Raw genomic sequence first — 20,103 nt, 5'->3', positions numbered from 1 at the left:
AGAATTTTAAGACCCCGCAAGGTTCAAATTACAAACCTAGAATCCAGTACCAGGAAGAGACATCGTTAGCATTAATTGAATTATCATTTTAAAAATCCCGATTAAATGCGCGAAAACCCAAGGCAAGAACTGAACTCGCATTCCGCCGATTAGGCATACAAACCAATAAAGCACTGCGGATTTGAAGAGGCGCATAAACTTGACACCACGTGGCTCACGGAAGCGGAAATGCAGACAAGAGACCGCCCGTCTGGCGACGGCAGCATGGTGGCCACCAGGAGAGGAGGACGCGTGGAGTGTTCTGAGGATGCGGGAAACACCGAGTCTTTGCAGAGCACGGTAGGCTTCTTGAAATCTTTCTTGGGGATTATATGAAGGCAGAATAGCCTAAGGTACGTTATGGAAAAAAGTATGTCATCCGTGAAAGGCTTTCGATCCACTTGATTGATAGAACTTTTATTTGTGACGGGCGTTAGGCTTTTTACAGAAGTTGCAGGTAAAATTGTAATTGTGGGCAGTACTAACTGGATAAAGTGGTACAGCAGAGCGCCTTATTCACGAATCCTCCTCGCTCCTTTGCTTGGCGGATCTCTCAAAACAGCCATCCGCTTTCCATGCCGGGGTTAACTGAATTGGCCTTTCTGAACCAGGATTTTCATTTGGTGCCTCCTTTAAAGATGACAATCATCAAGGATAGGAAAATCCACTAAAAGCGTACAGTTCATGTTGTGTTACAGCCGATTGGACGACAGGCCATTTTTCTAATCTCGCATGCCCCGTATGTCGACCATCCCGGGCTTGTTTTACGTCCTGCTTGAACCCAACCAACGTGAGTTCTGATGACTTTGCCGCATGGACTGTAGGGCGGTTTTTCTGTGAATGTGAAAATAATTCATAATTCTTTCATGAGAAATGACAAGCCAAGAGTTGAGCTCACATGAAGCAAAGCTGAAAATAACGACGTAAAGTGCGTGTTGTCTGCAGCCCGAGAGAGAATTTGCCCCTCGGCTGTGAACAAACAGTATGCGACAGTCTACAAATCAAGTCATTCATGGAATTGTAAAATTACCCTTAATATATTTTTTTTTTTTTATGCCAAAATATGAAACTTTTAAGAATTTCTGGTTCCAAGTCTGGAGTAGGTACAGCAGATGAAAGGTGGTCTGGGGGTCTCAGCATATTTGTGTAATGGGGCTGCAGAAATCAATGATCTAAGTAATTGAGTGTTTAACTGATTATTCCATTGATTAATCAAGTAATACTTTTGCTTCATTTTAAGAGCAACAGTAAATATATACAAAAATAAAATAAGACATTGTTCTTTTTTTTTTTTTTTCCCCCCAGCAGGGCAGTAAAAGGATCACAAGAAGCTCCATTGCCAGAGCGGAATGCCCGTCAGATGCCGCTAGTGAAGATGAACACAGGGAGGCGGAAGAGAAGGACTCGAGGTGTTCCCTCCCGTCAGAAGTGCCAAGCGCTGCTGTCGGGAGGCTGACGCGCAGCAGAGTGAGCAGGAGTGCTTTACAGCCAGAGGCAGTTAGCGAGGCGGACGTTTCTGAGGCAGAGTCCTGCTCCTCTGCCGTGTTACCAAACCCAGGGCCCACTGAACAAAGGCTAACGAGAAGTTCTGCCCGTGACCGAGTACGCAGGCCGCGCAATGAAGATGTGGACGTCTCCGAGGCAGAGTCTTGTGCCTCTTCAGCTTCCACACGCCGGGCCCCTCGACTTTTGAGAAGCAGGGTGCCACAGTCCCAGAAGCGAGGAGACAAGCCTCAGGTTCAGGATGCTGACTTTTCCGATGCCGAGTCCTGCTCGTCTGTTGCATCAGGACTAGCCAGCAGTGTTAGAACACCCAGAAGCAGAAGTCTGGTACCCCCTGTGGCAGCTGGAAAGTCGCAGCCTGAAGAAGCGGAGGTTTCGGAGGCAGAGTCTTCCTGTTCCAGTGTGTCTGGTCTGCGATCTGCTAGGAGCAGGTTGAGCAAGGCTAGTGCACCAAACAAAATGGATTGCAAGGCAATTGAAACTTCTCCAGTAAGACCTTCTAGTGGCCCAAAAGAACAAAGCACAAGTGGAAGCCCGGTGAAAGCGTCTGGTGTCCCAGCGAGACTCGCACAACAGCCACCAAGCAGCCCTTTCTTAACTAGAAGCCTGAGGAGTCGAGCTGTGCCCTATTTTCATCCAGAGGATAGCGATGGAACTCTGTCTGCTGCTCCTGGCAGCCCAGAAAAATCGGCTTCTGCATCGAGCCAAAGTCCTAGCAGAACTCGAACGGTGAGCAGAAGCAGGTGTTCCCTGTCCCTGAAGGACAGAAGCGTGGTGACACAGGCGGAACCTGGACCTTCAACAGAAGAGTCTGATGGGGACCAAAAGTCACAGAGTGAGGAGTCGGGTGTCTCGGAGGTTAAGAATGGTGGGCAAGACATTAATATGAGCCAAAGTGTGGAAATGCAGCAGGAGGATCCCGCGAGTGGCGAACATGAGGACATGGACAAAAACGGTGACCCCCTGAAAGAAAGACAGAGTCCGGACATCAGCATACACCCCGAGGTAGGACTGGGAATTATTCAAGTCTAAAGTCCTTTTTGCAGTGTGTGTGTGTGTTTGTGTGACGTCACAGTTGCAAAAGCGGAGGTTAAATTAACTTAGAAGATAATTGAGTGGGAAAAGTCCTTGAGATGGCTTCAGAAGAGAGCGTATGCAGTGTCTGCAGGAAGTACTCGGACCCCTTCACTCGTTACACATTTTGTTCTAAAATCGTTGAAATGTATTTTTTTCCCCCCTCATCTGGCAAAGTGAAACTGGGATTTTAGAAATGTTTGGAAATTTGTTCTTTAATTGCAGTATAAAAAGGTGTCTTTATTTTGCAGGCCAACTGTGAAGACAAGTCTGTCATAAAACCCCTGTTACCTGAAAGCAGCAGTCAGCAGGAGACGGAACAAGGAAGAAGAAAATCAACACCACCTCAAGTGATTCATTTGCTCCTGAGCAGTGATGAGGAGAGCAACTCGGAGGAAGAGCTGGAGGTGGAGGAGGAGGGCTGTCCAGATGAAGATGATTTATTTATTGTGGAAAGTGAATCAAGTCCAGCTAAACCCATCTCCCCTCCTGAAGCCAGCAGCACACAGCAAAATGACCTCTTCGTAATCGACACTCACCCTGGTTTTAATTTAGAGAGGAAATTCTATATTGAGCCCCAAGATACTGCATCTAAAAGCTCAGAAGATGAGGAGGAGGAGGAGGAAGAAGATGATGTAGTCCAGGAAGAGGATGTTGATGAATCGGAGGATGAATTTGTTGATGAAGAAGCTGATGAGGAGGCGGATAATGATGTGCTCTTTAAACCTAAAAGGCCTCCTCAGTAAGTAGACAGCCGAGTCTGTATGGCAGATACCTCTTAGCACATTGGCAGCTACTGGGCGCAAACTACAGGTCTGGGCTTGGGAACAATTTGTCTTTCAATATCATTTTTTTTTTTTTTTATGGACGTGAATTAATAATGCTTGCTTTCTTGCTTGCTTGCCATGGTTAGTGCTGCAGTTTCTCAGCTACCCTGTCCAGTTGCTGTCCATGTGAGGTTTGGGTTACTTGGCAGCTCTTTGCTGGCCCAGTGTTACTCCTTGTGAGTGTGCCCTGGTTGATAACCTGGCAGTGCTGCTAAGATCAGCCCTGCCTTCTCCAGTCCTAAACCAGAGAAATGGGTTTGAAAATGAATGGACTTCTTTGTGTGCGGGGAGAAAGGCTTTTTCATTTGCATTGAGGCCGTGTCACTTTACAGGATTTTTCCAGAAATGTTTAGTTGCAGACCTTATGTGCATAATCGTAGCGAGTCAGAGGCCATGGTGGCCTGCAGTTGTATAGTCTGACATCCCCTGTGACTTGTTCCGACAAAATTGGGACAAGTTTGATTTTGTCGTAATTTTTAAGGGCATGCTCTGTGTGTATGCTGAGAACCAGAAAGTGCTAAGCTAGATGTACAGTGCATATAATAAAGCAATGAAGACTAAGGAATCGTGGGTATTTTGGACCTGGCCTACAGAAAAAAAGGCTAATCTGTTATTTAATTTGGCAAAAAAGAGAAGGACCACGATTATGACTGAACTTGCCATACCTGCAAAGCTTTTGTGCGTCTTCAGCACATTATTGGTTGTCAGAAGAGCGGGTGAGCTGGCAAAACCTTGCAAACTGTGCTGGAAAGCCGTCACACAGTTAAGTTTGTCATCCCTACCACAGCTGGTCATCCTACGTGGGGCAATGTGACACTCGGGCTTGGGAATGGCTTAGTGACGTTCAAGTGTTGATGATCTTTGAACTGCTGGCGAGACGCCAGACACCAAATCCTGCATTCCCTACAAAGTGCAATTTAAAAAGTGCTTTTCTTTTTCTTCTTTCCCTAAATAACGTTTGCAGGGTCACATTCTCAAGCAGCATAGATCCCGGCTTTAGCCTCAAACAGTTTGGTGGGCTGTACATTCATCTTGATGCAGAGAAGCGGAGGAAGACCCCCAGTGTTGTCCAGAAGACAAAGGAACCAAAGAAGAAGGATGAGGTGAGGCAAGCAGCTGTACTGCCGTCTGTGACTAGAGGTGTGTCCCTCACCTGCACACGTAGTTGTTTATTAATGTCCGACGCAGCAGTTTGGCGCATACCTGACTGTTTAATAAATGACACGTTAAGGCAGAGTGTTCTAGAAATGTAAAAGTCAGGTTGATGTGTTTCTACTTTCATAACTGGGTTATTCTGTCTGACTCCTAATTGACAAATACGGATTCAGGACCCAGAAGTGGAGTATTTGGTTAGCTGTTAAGTGTACATGTGCAGTGGGTGAGAGAGGTTTTTGTACGTTTGCTCCTTTACAAAGAAATGAAGTGTCTGTAAATGTTATGGTACAGTAAAACCTTGGATTGCGAGTAACTTGGTTTGTGAGTGTTTTTGCAAGATGAGCTAAAATTTTAAATTTTAACTTGATAAACAAGCGAGGCCTTGCAATACCAGTAGTACGTATGCGCTTTGTCCGCCTAGCGTCACGTGGGGATAGTGGGTAATCGTCTCCCATGCTCGTTCTCAGTCGGCGTGCCTCACTCGTATAGTCAACATCCGTACGAGCGTATACCGTTTACTATAGCATGGTGACCACGTGTGTGTTGTGACGTGCGAGTCCCTGTCATGCACCCCAAAACACGAGGCCGAGTCGCAGTACTTTAGCAACACCAGCTTTATTCAGCGTGAAACTGGAACAGCTGGGTTATTTATTGTAGCGGGACCTGCCGCTCTCCTATGCACAGACACCGCAGTCGGGCAGGGTCGTGACCAGGTTAGCGCTCTGAGGGCTGAATATTTTTTTCGAAATGCAATGGTTTCACACAGAAATGATCATAAAACGTCTGTTGCTGCATGCAGCGGCTGCCAGTTTACCAAGAATGGGTGGCAGGCTTGCTGCCAGTCACAGTGCATTGCAATCTGGTTTCTGCCTCTTATCATTAAGTGGCGATCCTCCTGGCGACCATTGCCATAGGCGTGTCAGCGCCACAGTTAGCTGGGGACCAGTCAGCTGAAGATGGAACCTCGCATTCGTTTTCGATCACTTGTATCAAAATCGGAGTCCGGCAAGTCATAGTCCAGTTCAGAGATAACAGGCAAAACTTCTTCCACAGAGTAGTTTGCTTTACGCATTCGTTTTGATCTTGCGCCATTATTTCAGTGCCATTTTTGCTCTTGTTTGTGCCTTACTACTCGCACGAGCGCAGGAATGAAGTTAACTTTCCTTCTACCAACGAGAGTCCAACTGAAACATAACGGTTGGTTTTGTCACACTTTACAGTTGGTTACCTTTGTTAAATCCTCCTTTTGACAAAAGTCGACATCAACCCTGAAAGAGTTAGTGGCTAAGTAATTCTGTGCCCTACACATTTCTAATGTTCCTTGTATCACCCATCGACGTATTTCTTGACCGTGATCTTTTCTCATTCACCTTTATGCCGAACTGCTACAACACTGGGAGCCTGCGGTTGCTTAGGGACGCTCTTCCGTGTGTTGTCCCATTGGGTGGGAATCCCAAAAGAGTTTCGAAACCTTACAGTGAGTTAAGCTTTTTTTTTTTATATAAAGTTTGTGTCCAAGTGTAGTGACTCTTCAGGCAAAAGCAACTGTCATTGGAGAGGCTCCTTGTTAAAGTCGCCAAAAAAGAAAAAGATTCCAGTGAGCCGACAGACAGCAGGGATTCCATTAGTTAGAGTGAAAGTCGTCCCACACAATAACCTTCCTCCTCCTCCTCCTCCTCCTCCTCCTCTCTCATCTCCCTCACACCAGCCATAATTCTTTTCAAAGGTAAAATGCAGGTTAATTTGTTTTACGTATTTGTACTTTATATTTTGTATTAATAAGTAGGAACAAGAGAGAATACGTGGGTGTAAATGAGAGGGAGGTCAGTGGAATGTAGAGTTGGCGAAGGTGGATGAGTTTAAATACTTGGGATCAACAGTACAGAGTAATGGGGATTGTGGAAGAGAGGTGAAGAAGAGAGTGTAGGCAGGGTGGAGAAGAGTGTCAGGAGTGATTTGTGACAGAGGGATATCGGCAAGAGTGACAGGGAAGGTCTACAGGACGGTAGTGAGACCAGCTATGTTATATGGGTTGGAGACGGTGGCACAGGAGACAGAACTGGAGGTGGCAGAGTTAAAGATGCTAAGATTTGCATTGGGGATGGACAGGATTAGAAATGAGGACATCAGAGGGTCAGCTCAGGTTGGACAGTTGGGAGACAAAAAGAGGCGAGATGGCGTTGGTTTGGACCTGTGCAGAGGAGAGATGATGAGTATATTGGGAGAAGGGTGCTAAGTATAGAGCTGCCAGGGAAGAGGAGAAGAGGAAGGCCTAAGAGAAGGTTTATGGATGTGGTGAGAGAGGACATGCAGGTGATGGGGGTGACGGAACAGAGGACAGAAAGATATGGAAGAAGATGATCCGCTGTGGCGACCCTAACTGGAGCAGCCAAATGAAGAAGATATAAATATTTGTGGGTTGTGAAACGAATTATCTGAGTTTCCATTATGTCTTGTGTGGAAATTTGCTTTGATAGACAAGTACATTTCCGGAACAAATTATGCTTGCAAACCAAGGTTCCATTGTAGTTTAATTTTAATTGAGAGAAACAGAATATCAACCAAAAATCCAGAAAAACACATCTCTCTATTATCATAAAAAAATCTTGGGTCGAGACGTGATCTTCTCGGAAAGACCCGTGAGACGAGACTTTACAACCTTTTGGAAGCAAGACCTGTGAGAAGGTGGCTTTTGCACGTCACGCCCTCCTTACAAACAATTTAAAACAAAGTGATGGACGTCTAACCTCGCAGTTGTTGGAATGCTTTTGGCAGACACGCTTCATGTGCTCCCAGCTCTTAAAAAATTATATATGTTGTAGATGACACGTCAACGACTAACCAAAGAAGAAAGAGCAGCGAGTCGAAAAGAGACAAAGCATGGGAGAGTAAAGAAGGCAAAAAGGAACAATAAAAATCTATGTGCAAATTCAGAAAATAAGGAAAGTAATAATCAGCCTGGACCAAGTGGAATTGAAAAGCTCGTTGGTCCAATCGGGGTCAGAAATAAAAGACTTCATTAAGATGTTCAAAAACGTTAGGAAAGTAGTAAAATTCAAAAGTATCAAAAAAGACAGTAAAGATCGCATTAGCACAAACAAACGGAAATTATTACTCGGTGAAATAACGGAGCAGCAAAAAAAGAGAGAGTATATGGACATAGGTGATATGTCAGAAGTATGTAGATCTTGTAAGGCTTTATTGTTTAAGTCGGAGACTTGTAGATCGTCAAATTCGTGTTACCATCAGGGAAAATGAAGAGACCTATCCGCGAGAATTAAAAGATTTGTTATTTGATGAAAGTGAAATCCACAAACACTACAGGCAAAATATCTGAGTCCACAATAAACTACGCAAAGGCATCATTCAGTGCTCAAAATGTAGATTTACACGATAATGAACCACACGCTATGAGAATCTGTGGTCTCGCAACAGTTAAAGCAACGACAAGTTTAATTTCGAAGAAACCACAAATCGGTCAGGTGTATATTTATGATCACAGAGAAGCGATGCAACATAGAATTGAAAAGAGTAGGTAACAATTCCCATGAAAATAACAATCTCTTTAAATTGTATATCTGGTTATCCAAACCCAGGAGTGGGCGAGCGGAGCCCCCTAGTTACATAAAAGTTATAAATTGCATTTAATTGAATGAAATAAGGATTTGATCCCCTACAACCCGGCCAGAATTCTGGCTTCCACAGATTGACCGTGTGGCCATCAATCAATTAATTCCAGATACTCCTGACCTCTGATGTGTATAAAGCCCACCTGTCCACAGAATCAATGTCTTCAATTCCTACCTCTCCGCCACCATGGGCAACACCAAAGAGCGGTCAAAGCACGTCAGGGACAAGACCTGCATGAGGCTGGAGTGGTCTACAAGACCACCAGCAAGAAGCTTGGTGAGAGTGTGACAACTGTTGGTGCAATTATTCGGAAATGGAAGAAATAGAAGATGACCATCAATCAACATCGGTCTGGAGCTCCATGAAAGATCTCTCCTCATGGGGTGGTGAGAATGATCATGAGAAAGGTGAGGGAGGAGCTTGTTAATGATCTGAAGGCAGTCAGGACCACCACATTATGCTGTAATGGATTGAAATCTTGTAAGGTCCCCCTTCTCCAGCAGGCACATGTGCAGGCCCGTCTCAAGTTGGCCAGGGCACCTCTGAATTGTCACGGGCCTGTTATGTTGCAGCTTTGTGCTAAAATCATCCATCCATCCATTTTCCAACCCGCTGAATCCGAACACAGGGTCACGGGGGGTCTGCTGGAGCCAATCCCAGCCAACACAGGGCACAAGGCAAGGTGCCAACCCACCGCAGGACACACACTAACACACCCACACACCAAGCACACACTACGGCCAATTTAGAATCGCCAGTCCACCTAACCTGCATGTCTTTGGACTGTGGGAGCAAACCAGAGCGCCCGGAGGAAACCCACACAGACACGGGGAGAACATGCAATCTCCACACAGGGAGGACCCGGGAAGCGAACCCGGGTCTCCTAACTGCGAGGAAGCAGCGCTACCACTACGCCACCGTGCTGCCCGTGCTAAAATCCTATCAGTTCATTTTTGTTACTCGTCAAGAAACACTCCGTCCCACAGAATGACAGAACAAAACACAGGATTTCAGAAGGTTTTGCAAATTTATTTTAAAAATAGAAATTTCCTATTGACCCAAGTATTGAGACCCTTGAGTTTTGCTCAGGTGCTTCCCATTCTACAGATCACTGAGATGTTCCTACACCTTGTTTGGAGTTGATTTGTGGTCAATTCGGTGGATTGCACGTGATTAGGACAATTAATAAAAATGCAACAAGAGTCTGCACAGACGCCAGACCTCTGCCTCCAAATTGTATTCTAGTTCTGTAAATTTAAAAACTTCATTTCTGTTTTAGCTCTTGCAGAAGAGTGTAATTACTCCAGATTTCGAAAAGAAACACGTCGTCCCCCCTTACAAGGAGTCCATCCGTAAACTGAAGCAGAAGCGCAGGGTAAGCACTATACTTGGAGCTATGGGGTGTTGTTCTGTTAAGATGACACCATAAGATGTCCCCCACTGTGTCATTATTTATTTGTTTATTTATTTTTTTGCCCTGTAGGAGGAGCGTGCCAAGACCACCGGTGACAGCTGGTTTAACATGAAAGCCCCAGAGTTAACGGAGGACCTGAAAAATGATCTGAGGGTGCTGAAAATGAGATCGGCTGTGGATCCAAAGCGATTTTATAAGAAAAACGACCGGGATGGCTTTCCAAAGTATTTCCAGGTGAGTGGCACACTTTTGTATGAAAGGAGTCCGTATAATGGAAGGTCAATTCCCTAAACTCAGGGGACCATTTCTTCTGTTACACTTTTAAGTGATTCTCTCAGAATGTGATGATAACGTTTGTGTTTGAAAGTGGCGTCCCTCGCAAGTGATGAGGCCGTTGACGCAACTTAAATTTTGGTGTTTATTTGTGTGTCTTCCAGGTGGGCACTGTTGTGGATAATCCAATAGATTTCTATCATGCACGCATACCTAAGAAACAAAGGAAAAGGACACTTGTGGATGAGCTCCTGGCCGATGCAGATTTCAGGAGGTGAGTGCAGCAGAAGTAAAACTAAGTATCTGATCTTTCATCAGGCAGTTTATAGAAAAGCATCCCATCCGTCCATCCATCCATTGCTTTATTCTGAACAGGGCTGTGGGGAAGCTGAAGCCTATCCCAGCAAGCATAGGGCACCTGGCTGGGGCTCCAGTCCTTTGGCAGCTAATGTGCATTTATTTTTGGGATGAGAGAAATTGCTGGCAAAATTTCTGTAGGATGAGTATGGAGAGTGAAGTGACAATCTTACCAGATGGTAATGTTTGCATTGTGGCACTGTCACATTTGAAGTGTCCAGCGGTGAAACTGGGGATTGAAACTTCAGTGGCTCTGATTGGTCGTCTGCTGAGGGTGCAGGGGCTGCTGGGTACAAGGAGGCAGACGCAACATTTTAAAAGGGGGCCAGTAAGCTGTCTGCCTAAAGCTAACAATGCAGGGGTCTGACCTGTAACCTTGTCCATCACCGTGATCAATGCAAACTAGAGTCCAGTCCTGATGGTGGTCTCCGATGAAGTCATTGTCTGTAGGGGTCTGGTTCACTCGCTCAGTGCAATTTAGATTGGGGGGTTTGGTTATGCTGTCGTCTTCAGGTAAACCACCCCCACTGTCCCAAACTCTTCAGCCACTGAGCTGGTAAATTGCAGGCCCTGGTCTGTGATGACGTTCTTCGGCAACCCCCTCAAAAAAATCGGGTAAATATCTCGTCCTTCAGGGTGGAGCACGTCGTCTTGGCTGTGGCATTAGCCATGTGGAATAGCTCCACCCATTGGGCAAAATACACCCCCTTCGAAATATTCCCTTTCTTTTTGCTTTACAGCCTTAAATGAAAACACACAAACCAATATTTCTTTCCAGCTTTACTAACTCAATCCGCCCTATAACATCCGAGTGAAAGATATCACAGCTACAGTTCAGAAAAATTATTTAAAAAATCAAACGCAAGACCTACTGAGATTAATAAAGGATCACAAACACGTCCCTGTCATTTTGTTGAGCCAAATTTTGCTTTAATGACAGCCTTACGTCTGTTGATGTTTGTCTATCAGCTTTGCACACCTAGATTGAGTGATATTTGCCCCCCCCCCCTCCTCTTTACAGTTTAACTATTCAAGTTCGGTTACATTGGATGGTAAGCGTTGGGTGGTCTGCTTTCTTTAGTGGGATTTAGGTCTGGGCTCTGACTGGCAACACCAGGACATTCACTTTCTTCTCCTACAGCCACTGTGTGGTCAGTTCTGCTGTGTGCTTCGGGTCGTCGTTGTTGTGAGAGGTGAACATTCTGTCCATCTTCAACTTTCTGGCTGAGAGTAGCAGGTTTTCCTCAAGAATTTGTCGGCATTTTGCCCCACCCATGTTTCTTTCTACCCTAACGAGAACCCCTGGCCCCCCACAATAGGATGCTGCCCCCTCCAAGCTTTACTGGAGGTATGGTGTGTTTTGGATGGTGAGCTGCATTGGTGTACCGTTTGGCGTCGAGGCCAAATAGTTTGATTTTGGTCTCATCTGACCATAAGACCTTTTTCCACTTGGCATCCGAATCTTCAAGGTGCATTCTGGGAAAGCTCAAACGAGCCTTCATGTGGCCTTTCTTGAGAAGTGCGACCCTCCTGAACAAGCCACAATGGTGGAACGCTTGTGAAATTGCGGTCACATGCACACCATTAATGACCACTCTGTGCCATCAAATCCTGGAACTCCTTCAAAGTGGCCATTGGCCTCTCCTACCAGTTTCCTCCTTGCTCTTCCATCCAGTTTGGAGGGTCCTAGTAGTACCAAGCACTTCTTTATGATGGACTTTACTGTGCTCTTTGGGATTGATAAAGCCTTTTGAGATGTTTTGGTCTCCATTATGTCCATCCACAACTCTATCCCTAAGATCTTTTGAAAGTGGCCTGCCACCCATAGTCAGTTGTGTGCTGTCAGTTGCTCTACTAAGCAAGGGAATAAATGGACCAGGAACAGCTTCACTAATCACACTCATTACAGCTGAGCACAAGTAACTGCAATGGGAATGGTGGGCACTGACACCTGATTGAGTGGGGGGGGTCCTTTATTAAATTCTTCTGAACTGTAGCTATATCTTTCACTTGGATGTTAGAGATTGCGTTGAGTAAGTAAAGCTGCAAAAATTATTGGCTTGTGTGTTTTCATTTAAGACTGTAAAGCAAAAAAATGGGAATATTTAGAAGGGGGGGATTCTTTTCTATACCCACTGTAGTCCACAACCACCATCAGGTCCCTTCAGGCGGGAAATAGTCCCACAGGGTCCACGCTGGGTAGGAGTCGAACCTACAATCTTCTGATCACAAGATGACGACAAATCCTCAGACGGTCCTCGGGCAGCAGGAAGACACCAGACAGTCCATACGCCCAGAACAGGAGGCGATGGAGGACAAAACCAGAATCTACAAGTATCGAGATGGAAGGCACAGAACTTCACACCTCCACTGTGACCTAAAAGTGGAGCTTTGGGTATTTTTAAGAGAAGTGGAAAATCTGGAAACTCCTATTTTTCTCAAGTTTCAAACCAAACTTTTGCAATACGCTTACAATGGGGATTGTCACAAACATTTCTAAGCATGTTGCACCTCGCATTTTACCAAGGAGGCTTGGGAAGTGGGGTGTCCTGTTAACTGGCATGCTCAGCCGTCGTGGGTGTAATGGGGTGCTGTTATCTGATGTTAGACAAAAGTCATAGAAATGGAAATTAGAGTACAAATTGTGACCCCGGAAAGTGAACCGTGTCTGCTGCGGGGCTGGCGCAACGTCCAACGAGTCTCCCACTAAGCTGTGTTCTGGATGTGAATTTCTAAGCCCTTCAAACTGAAAGCAGAACTAATTTATGTATATATTTTTTAACCTCTAGTTACAACAAGAAGAAGTTCAAGGAGATTATGGCAGAAAAGGCAGACCTTGCAGCGGGCAAGAAGAACCGTAAGAAGAAGAAATTCCGCAACTGAGCGATGGCTCTCACTTGGACTTGTCACATTCTCTCTCGAGTAACTTTTTTATATCTTGTGCAAAAAAAAATTACAATTATGGGACGAGAGACTCTGGGTGCATTTGCCTCCCAGACAACTTTAGGTGGTATGGAATGGCACTTCCAGTAGCAACCAGCTGCTTTGTGCTAAAAAAAAAAAAAAATATGACCAGCAGACAATTAAAAAAAAGAAAATGACAGAATAAGTTGGTGGCTCGATTTATTTTTGGGTTGAATGTTTGAAGTGCAGCGATTTATATAAAGGTTTTGGGAACGGTAGAGCAGCCAGAGCTTCCTGACGTGTGGATTTCAGGAGTTGGCCCTGATGATGTAGGAAGTAAATGTGGGGCACCGCTGGCATCGACTACAACTGAATTAAAGGAGGTCAATGGTGGGCTGCAATGCCCCTCCACGTGTCACAAGAATAAAACGAGAAAGTTGTACTGCTGTAAAGGTAATAATAATGAGCTAATAGACACTTGGGCTGGTTCAGATTAAGATTGAGGGTAATTTCTTTGAGATCAAGTTTTTATTAAAACTGAAGTAAAAATAAGTCAACTTACTTAAAAGAACCAATACCAAACCATTTGTTTGAAGAGATTCAAAAATCCCTAGATGCCCAGGCCCAGGAGAGACGGTTAGCCCACATCCATTGTTGTTGATGAGAGCAAATCAAAAACTCGGCGTCTGTGGTGACCAGTCCTGAACAACAGCAAACGGTGTGAAGCGTCCATGGGGGCAAAAAAGAAAAACGTAACTTGTAGTGCATAATCCATGTCCGATATGCAAACGTGTTAACAGCTCCTTTGTTTGAATCAACTAGAGCTGCAATTGATGACCTTTATATAGTCGCATCGCACCAAAGCATTGTGGGATGTGCTACTATGGTAACGAGTGTTGACAGAACCCACAACATGACGGCGAAAATAACGTTAAAAAAACAACTTTTCAATAAGGTCTCCAGATGAACAGATTCAGAGTCCGAAAAATCCCGAACAAACTGTGTAAAACTATTTTAAAAATCAGGAAAGCCCCGATAAAATGAAGCGTGAAGGACAACACCCATGTCAGACGTGGCTGAACCAGAGAAGCTGGACTTCGAGGAAGGCGGATTGGCAGCACAGCTGACAGTACCGACCCTACAAACCCACCTGTGAAACTGAAGCCAGCCGCTTCTCCATCTGTAATGGCTCCTGGCATGAGGGCCAGAGGTTGGGGTTACTGGGTTTCCACTCTTGGTATCGATCAGCTCAAGGTGGCCTAAGGGGGCTTTAAATGTTACAGTATCCTTTAATTAATGGATCTGATATTTGATTTTACTCGCTGGATTGTGGACCAAAGGTTTCTATTTATAACAAATTTATAGTGACGTACCACAACTGTAAAATTAAGAAGTGGATAAAGTCCTCTTTACATAAAAAAACTGTTTAAAGCAGAAGTGGCCTTTTATGATAAAACTAATCAAAATATTAAACAAATAAAGCGAAAAGAAATGTCCCGTCTGGTTGTTTATGTAAATTAGTTTAGTACTCGTGACTGTCTTGCTGTAGCACGGGTTGTGTTTTCTATTGTTGGTCGCACAAGTCCACGTTTCATCTCTCGTTGGGGTTTAGGATTAAAACGTGTGGCACGTGAAGGCCCGCCCACTAGACCGCAATAATCAATTGGTAGCCGCGCCTGTCCAGACGTAAGTAATCCAAAGACCCCGCCCCCTCCGCGGACTCGTTCCTCACCGCCGGCATCGCCTCGTCCCGCTCCTGAAAGCAGAAACCGTCAGAAGAAGCAAAGCTGCACCACAAATACGAAAGCCGAAGAGACGCGGTGGAGACGGTAATAGGCTTTCATGTGCCCATTTCGAATCGTGCGAAGTCCGTCATATTAGTACGAAGAAGGGCGCGCCTTTATCCAAATATCACGTCCGGAAGCGAGGGCGGACCCTCTCGGTATTTTGCAACTGGCGTTTCTTGTGCAAATTAGTCTTTTAAATTCTGTTTGTCCAGTACGGTCAGCTGATTTTTACCCGGTACGGTTAAGAATTTAAAGACGGGCTGAGACCACAAACCCAGCAGCGCTTCACTCAGCCCGCCGCGCCACACCGTGTCCCTTCATTGTCGAGACTTTCGGAGGCCTGTGGCCCAGGCGTCTCATTTATTGGCGCTCGCGGACATGTTCGTTTAACTCTTCATATTTTTTTCCCCATTTGACTGAAAAATAAAATCACCGACTCCGCCGGGACTCGAACCCGGAACCTTTGAATCCCTTCAAACCTCTAGAAGTCCAATGCGCTATCCATTGCGCCACGGAGCCACCTGTTGGACATATCGACCAGTAACATGGTAAACACATGCAACGCCATCTCGTCACTTGTTTTACCATCAGCTTGTGGTGCGTGCTGACCTCTTACCCTGCGACACCAACAAGCCGACCTCGGCGCGCACTTCCATGAAAATATGGGTGTCTTTAGTAGATTTTTATAATTTCGACGGGAAGTTTGAAAGGGCTTGTGTGATTGGTTTATAATCTCTCCCCACTCTCGCAACTCCAGGTAGGCTTTCTCCTGATTCGCGTAGTTTGCTTGCCAATCAATTAATACTCTCAAGTGATTGGCTATTCTTGAGAACTTTCGTCTTTAGCGTTTTTAAACTTGAGCGAGGAGAGGACACGCGTGAGCCGAACGTCGGTCAACAATAAGTAACCGATTCGATTGTATTTTGAATGGCGTCATAAGAAAGCAGTTTATTATGCCTTTGATAGTTAATGTTCGGTAGCCTCAAAAACAAGTGAGTTAAATTAAAAAAGCACTACTCCATTAGCAGCGCTGACTGGAACGATAAGCAGTGGGCCACAGCTACTTGAGCCCTCCAGAACGCTCTTCACAGGGTCTGACACTTGACAAACAAGCTGGTGCCCCGGGGTCCGTCACATTAGTGGCACATAAGGAGGGTGACGGAAACTTGCGCGAATTATCGCTCAGCTGAGGCTATGGCGCTCCCCGAGCAGCCGTGAGTCGAGGTAATTCTTGGTAGCGAAAACCAATCAGATCGCTTTCTGCTACCAAGATTCTACCAAGAATTGAAAGCTCGGGCCAACCGCGGCCCGTATCGGCTACCAAGAATTGACCATTCACAACCCGTTTCGGCTACCAAGAATTGGCCAATGACGGCTCACTCGGCTACCAAGAATTGACGAATCACGACTACCAAAACTCGGAAAGGGCGGGCCAGCTTCTTGTCAGTTAATGTACAGTATTCTGCAAAAGCTTGTTCGAGTCGGCACACAGACAGACGATTTGCGTTTCTTTTTGAACTGTCTTAAAATGTTACTCGCGAGTGTCGGTTTGTGCAATAATATTTACATTCACCTACACATTTATTGAATGATTTTTTTAAATATTCTTGGTTAAGATTATTACATTTATTAAATATTTGTGCAACACGTGTAAAGACAGATATAATAATGTAGCCTATAAATATAATAAACATTGAATTGTATAATCATAGTTTAATTTTACAGAGTGAGCTTTAAAAATAATAATATGAAGTGCTCTATAATTATAAAAATACAAATCATAGAAAGTGAAAAGTTTTTTTCTTGACTTCATCTTTGCCAATTAATTTTTTTTTTTTTAATTCATTGTTTGGGCGAGTTCATTTTTATCTGAAAAAGATAAATCAACTATGTGTACATATTTCCTACAAAAGACCCTTGGAAAGTCTTTCTGGTATATAAAGACCAATAATTGTTAATGAATTGCTGCAGTAAAATTTATATATATATATATATATATATATATATATATATATATATATATATATATATATATATATATATATATATATATTGTGTATATATGTACCTGTAAAAACAAGAGACTGGTATGCTTTTTTTTTAATACTTAATATTCATTTCACAAATCGTTCATATCAAGGCCAATATAAAATAATAATATTTATAGTAATACTCTATATTAACATTGATGTTATAAATTATGCTTATAAAGCAGACCTACACCTTTAATACTCAGACGATTCTAATCATAGCATATATATAATTAAGTGCTCTTGTTCTGTTTACTAGAACACATATAGTTGTTTTGCGCTAAGTATATAAACATTTCCCTTTGCAATATTTCCAAATATTTATTTTTACCTACTTCAAATTAATTAAATGTCAGCATCAACTAGAATATATTACTTCCCAAATGTTCTAAACACATACAAACACAAGGCTGTGCACTATTATTTATTCATTCTTATTTTGCTTTCATTTTTATTATACCCGTCTTTATTATCTGTGCAGCCGTCTCAGACCATGGTAAAGGCGCTATATAAAGAAGTGAACTTCATTATTATTTGTTATAATTATGATTCAATAGAATGGGCAGGCAGTTTGTTTAAGTGTGATTTTTAACTATGCTTGTTGTCCATGTGTTCCTTGGCAAATTATTCATTAAACAGTTCTTGTTTAATCAAAAAAGAAAATCAAATGACTACATTTGCAATGTAGGATTCAAAGCACCGTTCGTTGAAGATAATTTTTTTTTTTTTAAATTTATTTTAGATATATAGTCTTCCATTCAACAATCTGCCTTGAGCGGGATTCGAACTTGAGTCCCTGAAATAATTTCTGGTAGATGTCTGTCAAGAATTGCAGCTAGACCTCGACTAATGCGTAATATCCGCTACCAAGAATTTACCAATGACGGCTCGGTTGGCTACCACGAATTGGCGAATCACAGCTCGTGTCAGCTACCAAAAATCGGAAAGGGCGGGTCTGCTGACAGCAATTCTGTCAAAGCTTGTTCGAGTCGGCGCGCACACACTTTGAGATTTGCGTTTATTTTTGAACTTTCTAAAAATGTTATTCACGGGTCTCGGTTTGTGGAGATAAATAACCTTAAGTAATTAATATATATTTATTTCATTTTGTCATAAAACTTTCATAAATGTATTGATTATTGTTGTTTTACCACCCTTTGATATACGATTACATACAGTGCATCCGGAAAGTACAGCGCATCACTTTATCCACATCTTATGTTACAGCCTTATTCCAAAATGGATTAAATTCATTTTTTTCCTCAGAATTTTACACACAACACCCCATAATGACAACGTGAAAAAAAGTTTACTAGAGATTTTTGCAAATTTATTAAAAATAAAAAACCTGAGAAATCACATGTACATAAGTATTCACAGCCTTTGCCATGAAGCTCCAAATTGAGCTCAGGTGCCTCCTGTTTCCCCTGATCATCCTTGAGATGTTTCTGCAGCTTAATTGGAGTCCACCTGTGGTAAATTCAGTTGATTGGACATGATTTGAAAGGCACACACCTGTCTATAGAAGGTCCCACAGTTGACAGTTCATGTCAGAGCACAAACCAAGCATGAAGTCAAAGGAATTGTCTGTAGACCTCCAGGACAGGATTGTCTCGAGGCACAAATCTGGGGAAGGTTACAGAAAAATGTCTGCTGCTTTGAAGGTCCCAATGAGCACAATGGCCTCCATCATCTGTAAGTGGAAGAAGTTCGAAACCACCAGGACTCTTCCTAGAGCTGGCCGGCCATCTAAACTGAGCAATTGGGGGAGAAGGGCCTTAGGGAGGTGACCAAGAACCCGAAGGTCACTCTGTCAGAGCTCCAGAGGTCCTCTGTGGAGAGAGAAGAACCTTCCAGAAGGACAACCATCTCTGCAGCAATCCACCAATCAGGCCTGTATGGTAGAGTGGCCAGACGGAAGCCACTCCTCAGTAAAAGGCACATGGCAGCCCGCCTGGAGTTTGCCAAAAGACACCTGAAGGACTCTCCGACCATGAGAAACAAAATTCTCTGGTCTGATGAGACAAAGTTTGAACTCTTTGGTGTGAATGCCAGGCGCCACGTTTGGAGGAAACCAGGCACCGCTCATCACCAGGCCAATACCATCCCTACAGTGAAGCATGGTGGTGGCAGCATCATGCTGTGGGGATGTTTTCAGTGGCAGGAACTGGGAGACTAGTCAGGATAAAGGGAAAGATGACTGCAGCAATGTACAGAGACATCCTGGATGAAAACCTGCTCCAGAGCGCTCTTGACCTCAGACTGGGGCGACGGTTCATCTTTCAGCAGGACAACGACCCTAAGCACACAGCCAAGATATCAAAGGAGTGGCATCAGGACAACTCTGTGAATGTCCTTGAGTGGCCCGGACTTGAATCCGATTGAACATCTCTGGAGATCTTAAAATGGCTGTGCACCGACGCTTCTCATCCAACCTGATGGAGCTTGAGAGGTGCTGCAAAGAGGAATGGGCGAAACTGACCAAGGATAGGTGTGCCAAGCTTGTGGCATCAGATTCAGAAAGACTTGAGGCTGGAATTGCTGCCAAAGGTGCATCGACAAAGTATTGAGCAAAGGCTGTGAATACTTATGGACGTGGGATTTCTCTGTTTTTATTTTTAATAAATTTGCAAAAACCTCAAGTAAACTTTTTTCACATTGTCATTATGGGGTGTTGTGTGTAGAATTCTGAGGAAAAAAAATGAATTTAATCCATTTTGGAATAAGGCTGTAAGATAACAAAATGTGGAAAAAGTGATGAAGCGCTGGGAATACTTTCCGGATGCACTGTAGGTGACATTTTCTTTGTAATCTGGTAGTCTAAGTGAATTATGAACAGATTGGTATATTTACATTCACATACTCATTTTCTGAATGATTTTTTTAAAACATTCTTGGTGCCGTTTATTACAGTTATTAAATGTGTGCAAAATGTGTAAAGTAAGATATATATGTACTGTATATAATAAAAATGTAATTGTATGGTCATAGTTTCATTTTACAGAATGAGCTTTAAAAATAATATGAAGTGCTGTATAATTTTAAAAATACAAAGCATTGAAAGTGAAATTTTTTTTTTCTTGACTTCATCTTTGCCAATTTAAAAACTT

The 20,103-nt window shown here is 43.7% G+C and overlaps 1 protein-coding gene and 1 non-coding gene across 3 annotated transcripts; one reads left to right on the top strand and one right to left on the bottom strand.

Moving 5' to 3' along the window:
* Positions 1-213: 213 nt before the first annotated feature.
* On the top strand, positions 214-13,347 carry LOC120537980 (deoxynucleotidyltransferase terminal-interacting protein 2-like). 2 transcript variants are annotated; one of them, XM_039767305.1, is made up of 8 exons: positions 214-339; positions 1,348-2,547; positions 2,868-3,358; positions 4,408-4,546; positions 9,508-9,603; positions 9,712-9,876; positions 10,080-10,189; positions 13,062-13,347. In XM_039767305.1, the coding sequence occupies exons 1-8, from the start codon at positions 229-231 to the stop codon at positions 13,153-13,155; spliced, it is 2,406 nt and encodes an 801-aa protein (XP_039623239.1). In that variant the 5' UTR covers positions 214-228; the 3' UTR covers positions 13,156-13,347. The 2 variants fall into 2 exon arrangements, with proteins under 2 accessions (XP_039623239.1, XP_039623237.1); XM_039767303.1 differs by having other exon boundaries at positions 1,345-2,547.
* Positions 13,348-15,396: 2,049 nt separating this feature from the next.
* Positions 15,397-15,482, bottom strand: trnar-ucu. The gene is given in 2 exon segments: positions 15,397-15,432; positions 15,446-15,482. It is a non-coding gene; the product is annotated as a tRNA-Arg (tRNA).
* Positions 15,483-20,103: the final 4,621 nt, after the last annotated feature.

Source organism: Polypterus senegalus, chromosome 10 (assembly GCF_016835505.1).
Source record: "Polypterus senegalus isolate Bchr_013 chromosome 10, ASM1683550v1, whole genome shotgun sequence".
NCBI lineage: Eukaryota > Metazoa > Chordata > Cladistia > Polypteriformes > Polypteridae > Polypterus > Polypterus senegalus.
This window is presented reverse-complemented; position numbering and strand designations above follow the sequence as displayed.

What these genes read in the sequence shown, in the direction of transcription:
- LOC120537980 (XM_039767303.1), top strand. Translation starts at nt 229, where the DNA reads ATGCAGACAAGAGACCGCCCGTCTGGCGACGGCAGCATGGTGGCCACC. An exon ending in CCGAGTCTTTGCAGAGCACG is followed by an intron (nt 340 to 1,344) that starts GTAGGCTTCTTG and finishes TTTTCCCCCCAG; the next exon opens with CAGGGCAGTAAAAGGATCAC. An exon ending in ACATCAGCATACACCCCGAG is followed by an intron (nt 2,548 to 2,867) that starts GTAGGACTGGGA and finishes TTTATTTTGCAG; the next exon opens with GCCAACTGTGAAGACAAGTC.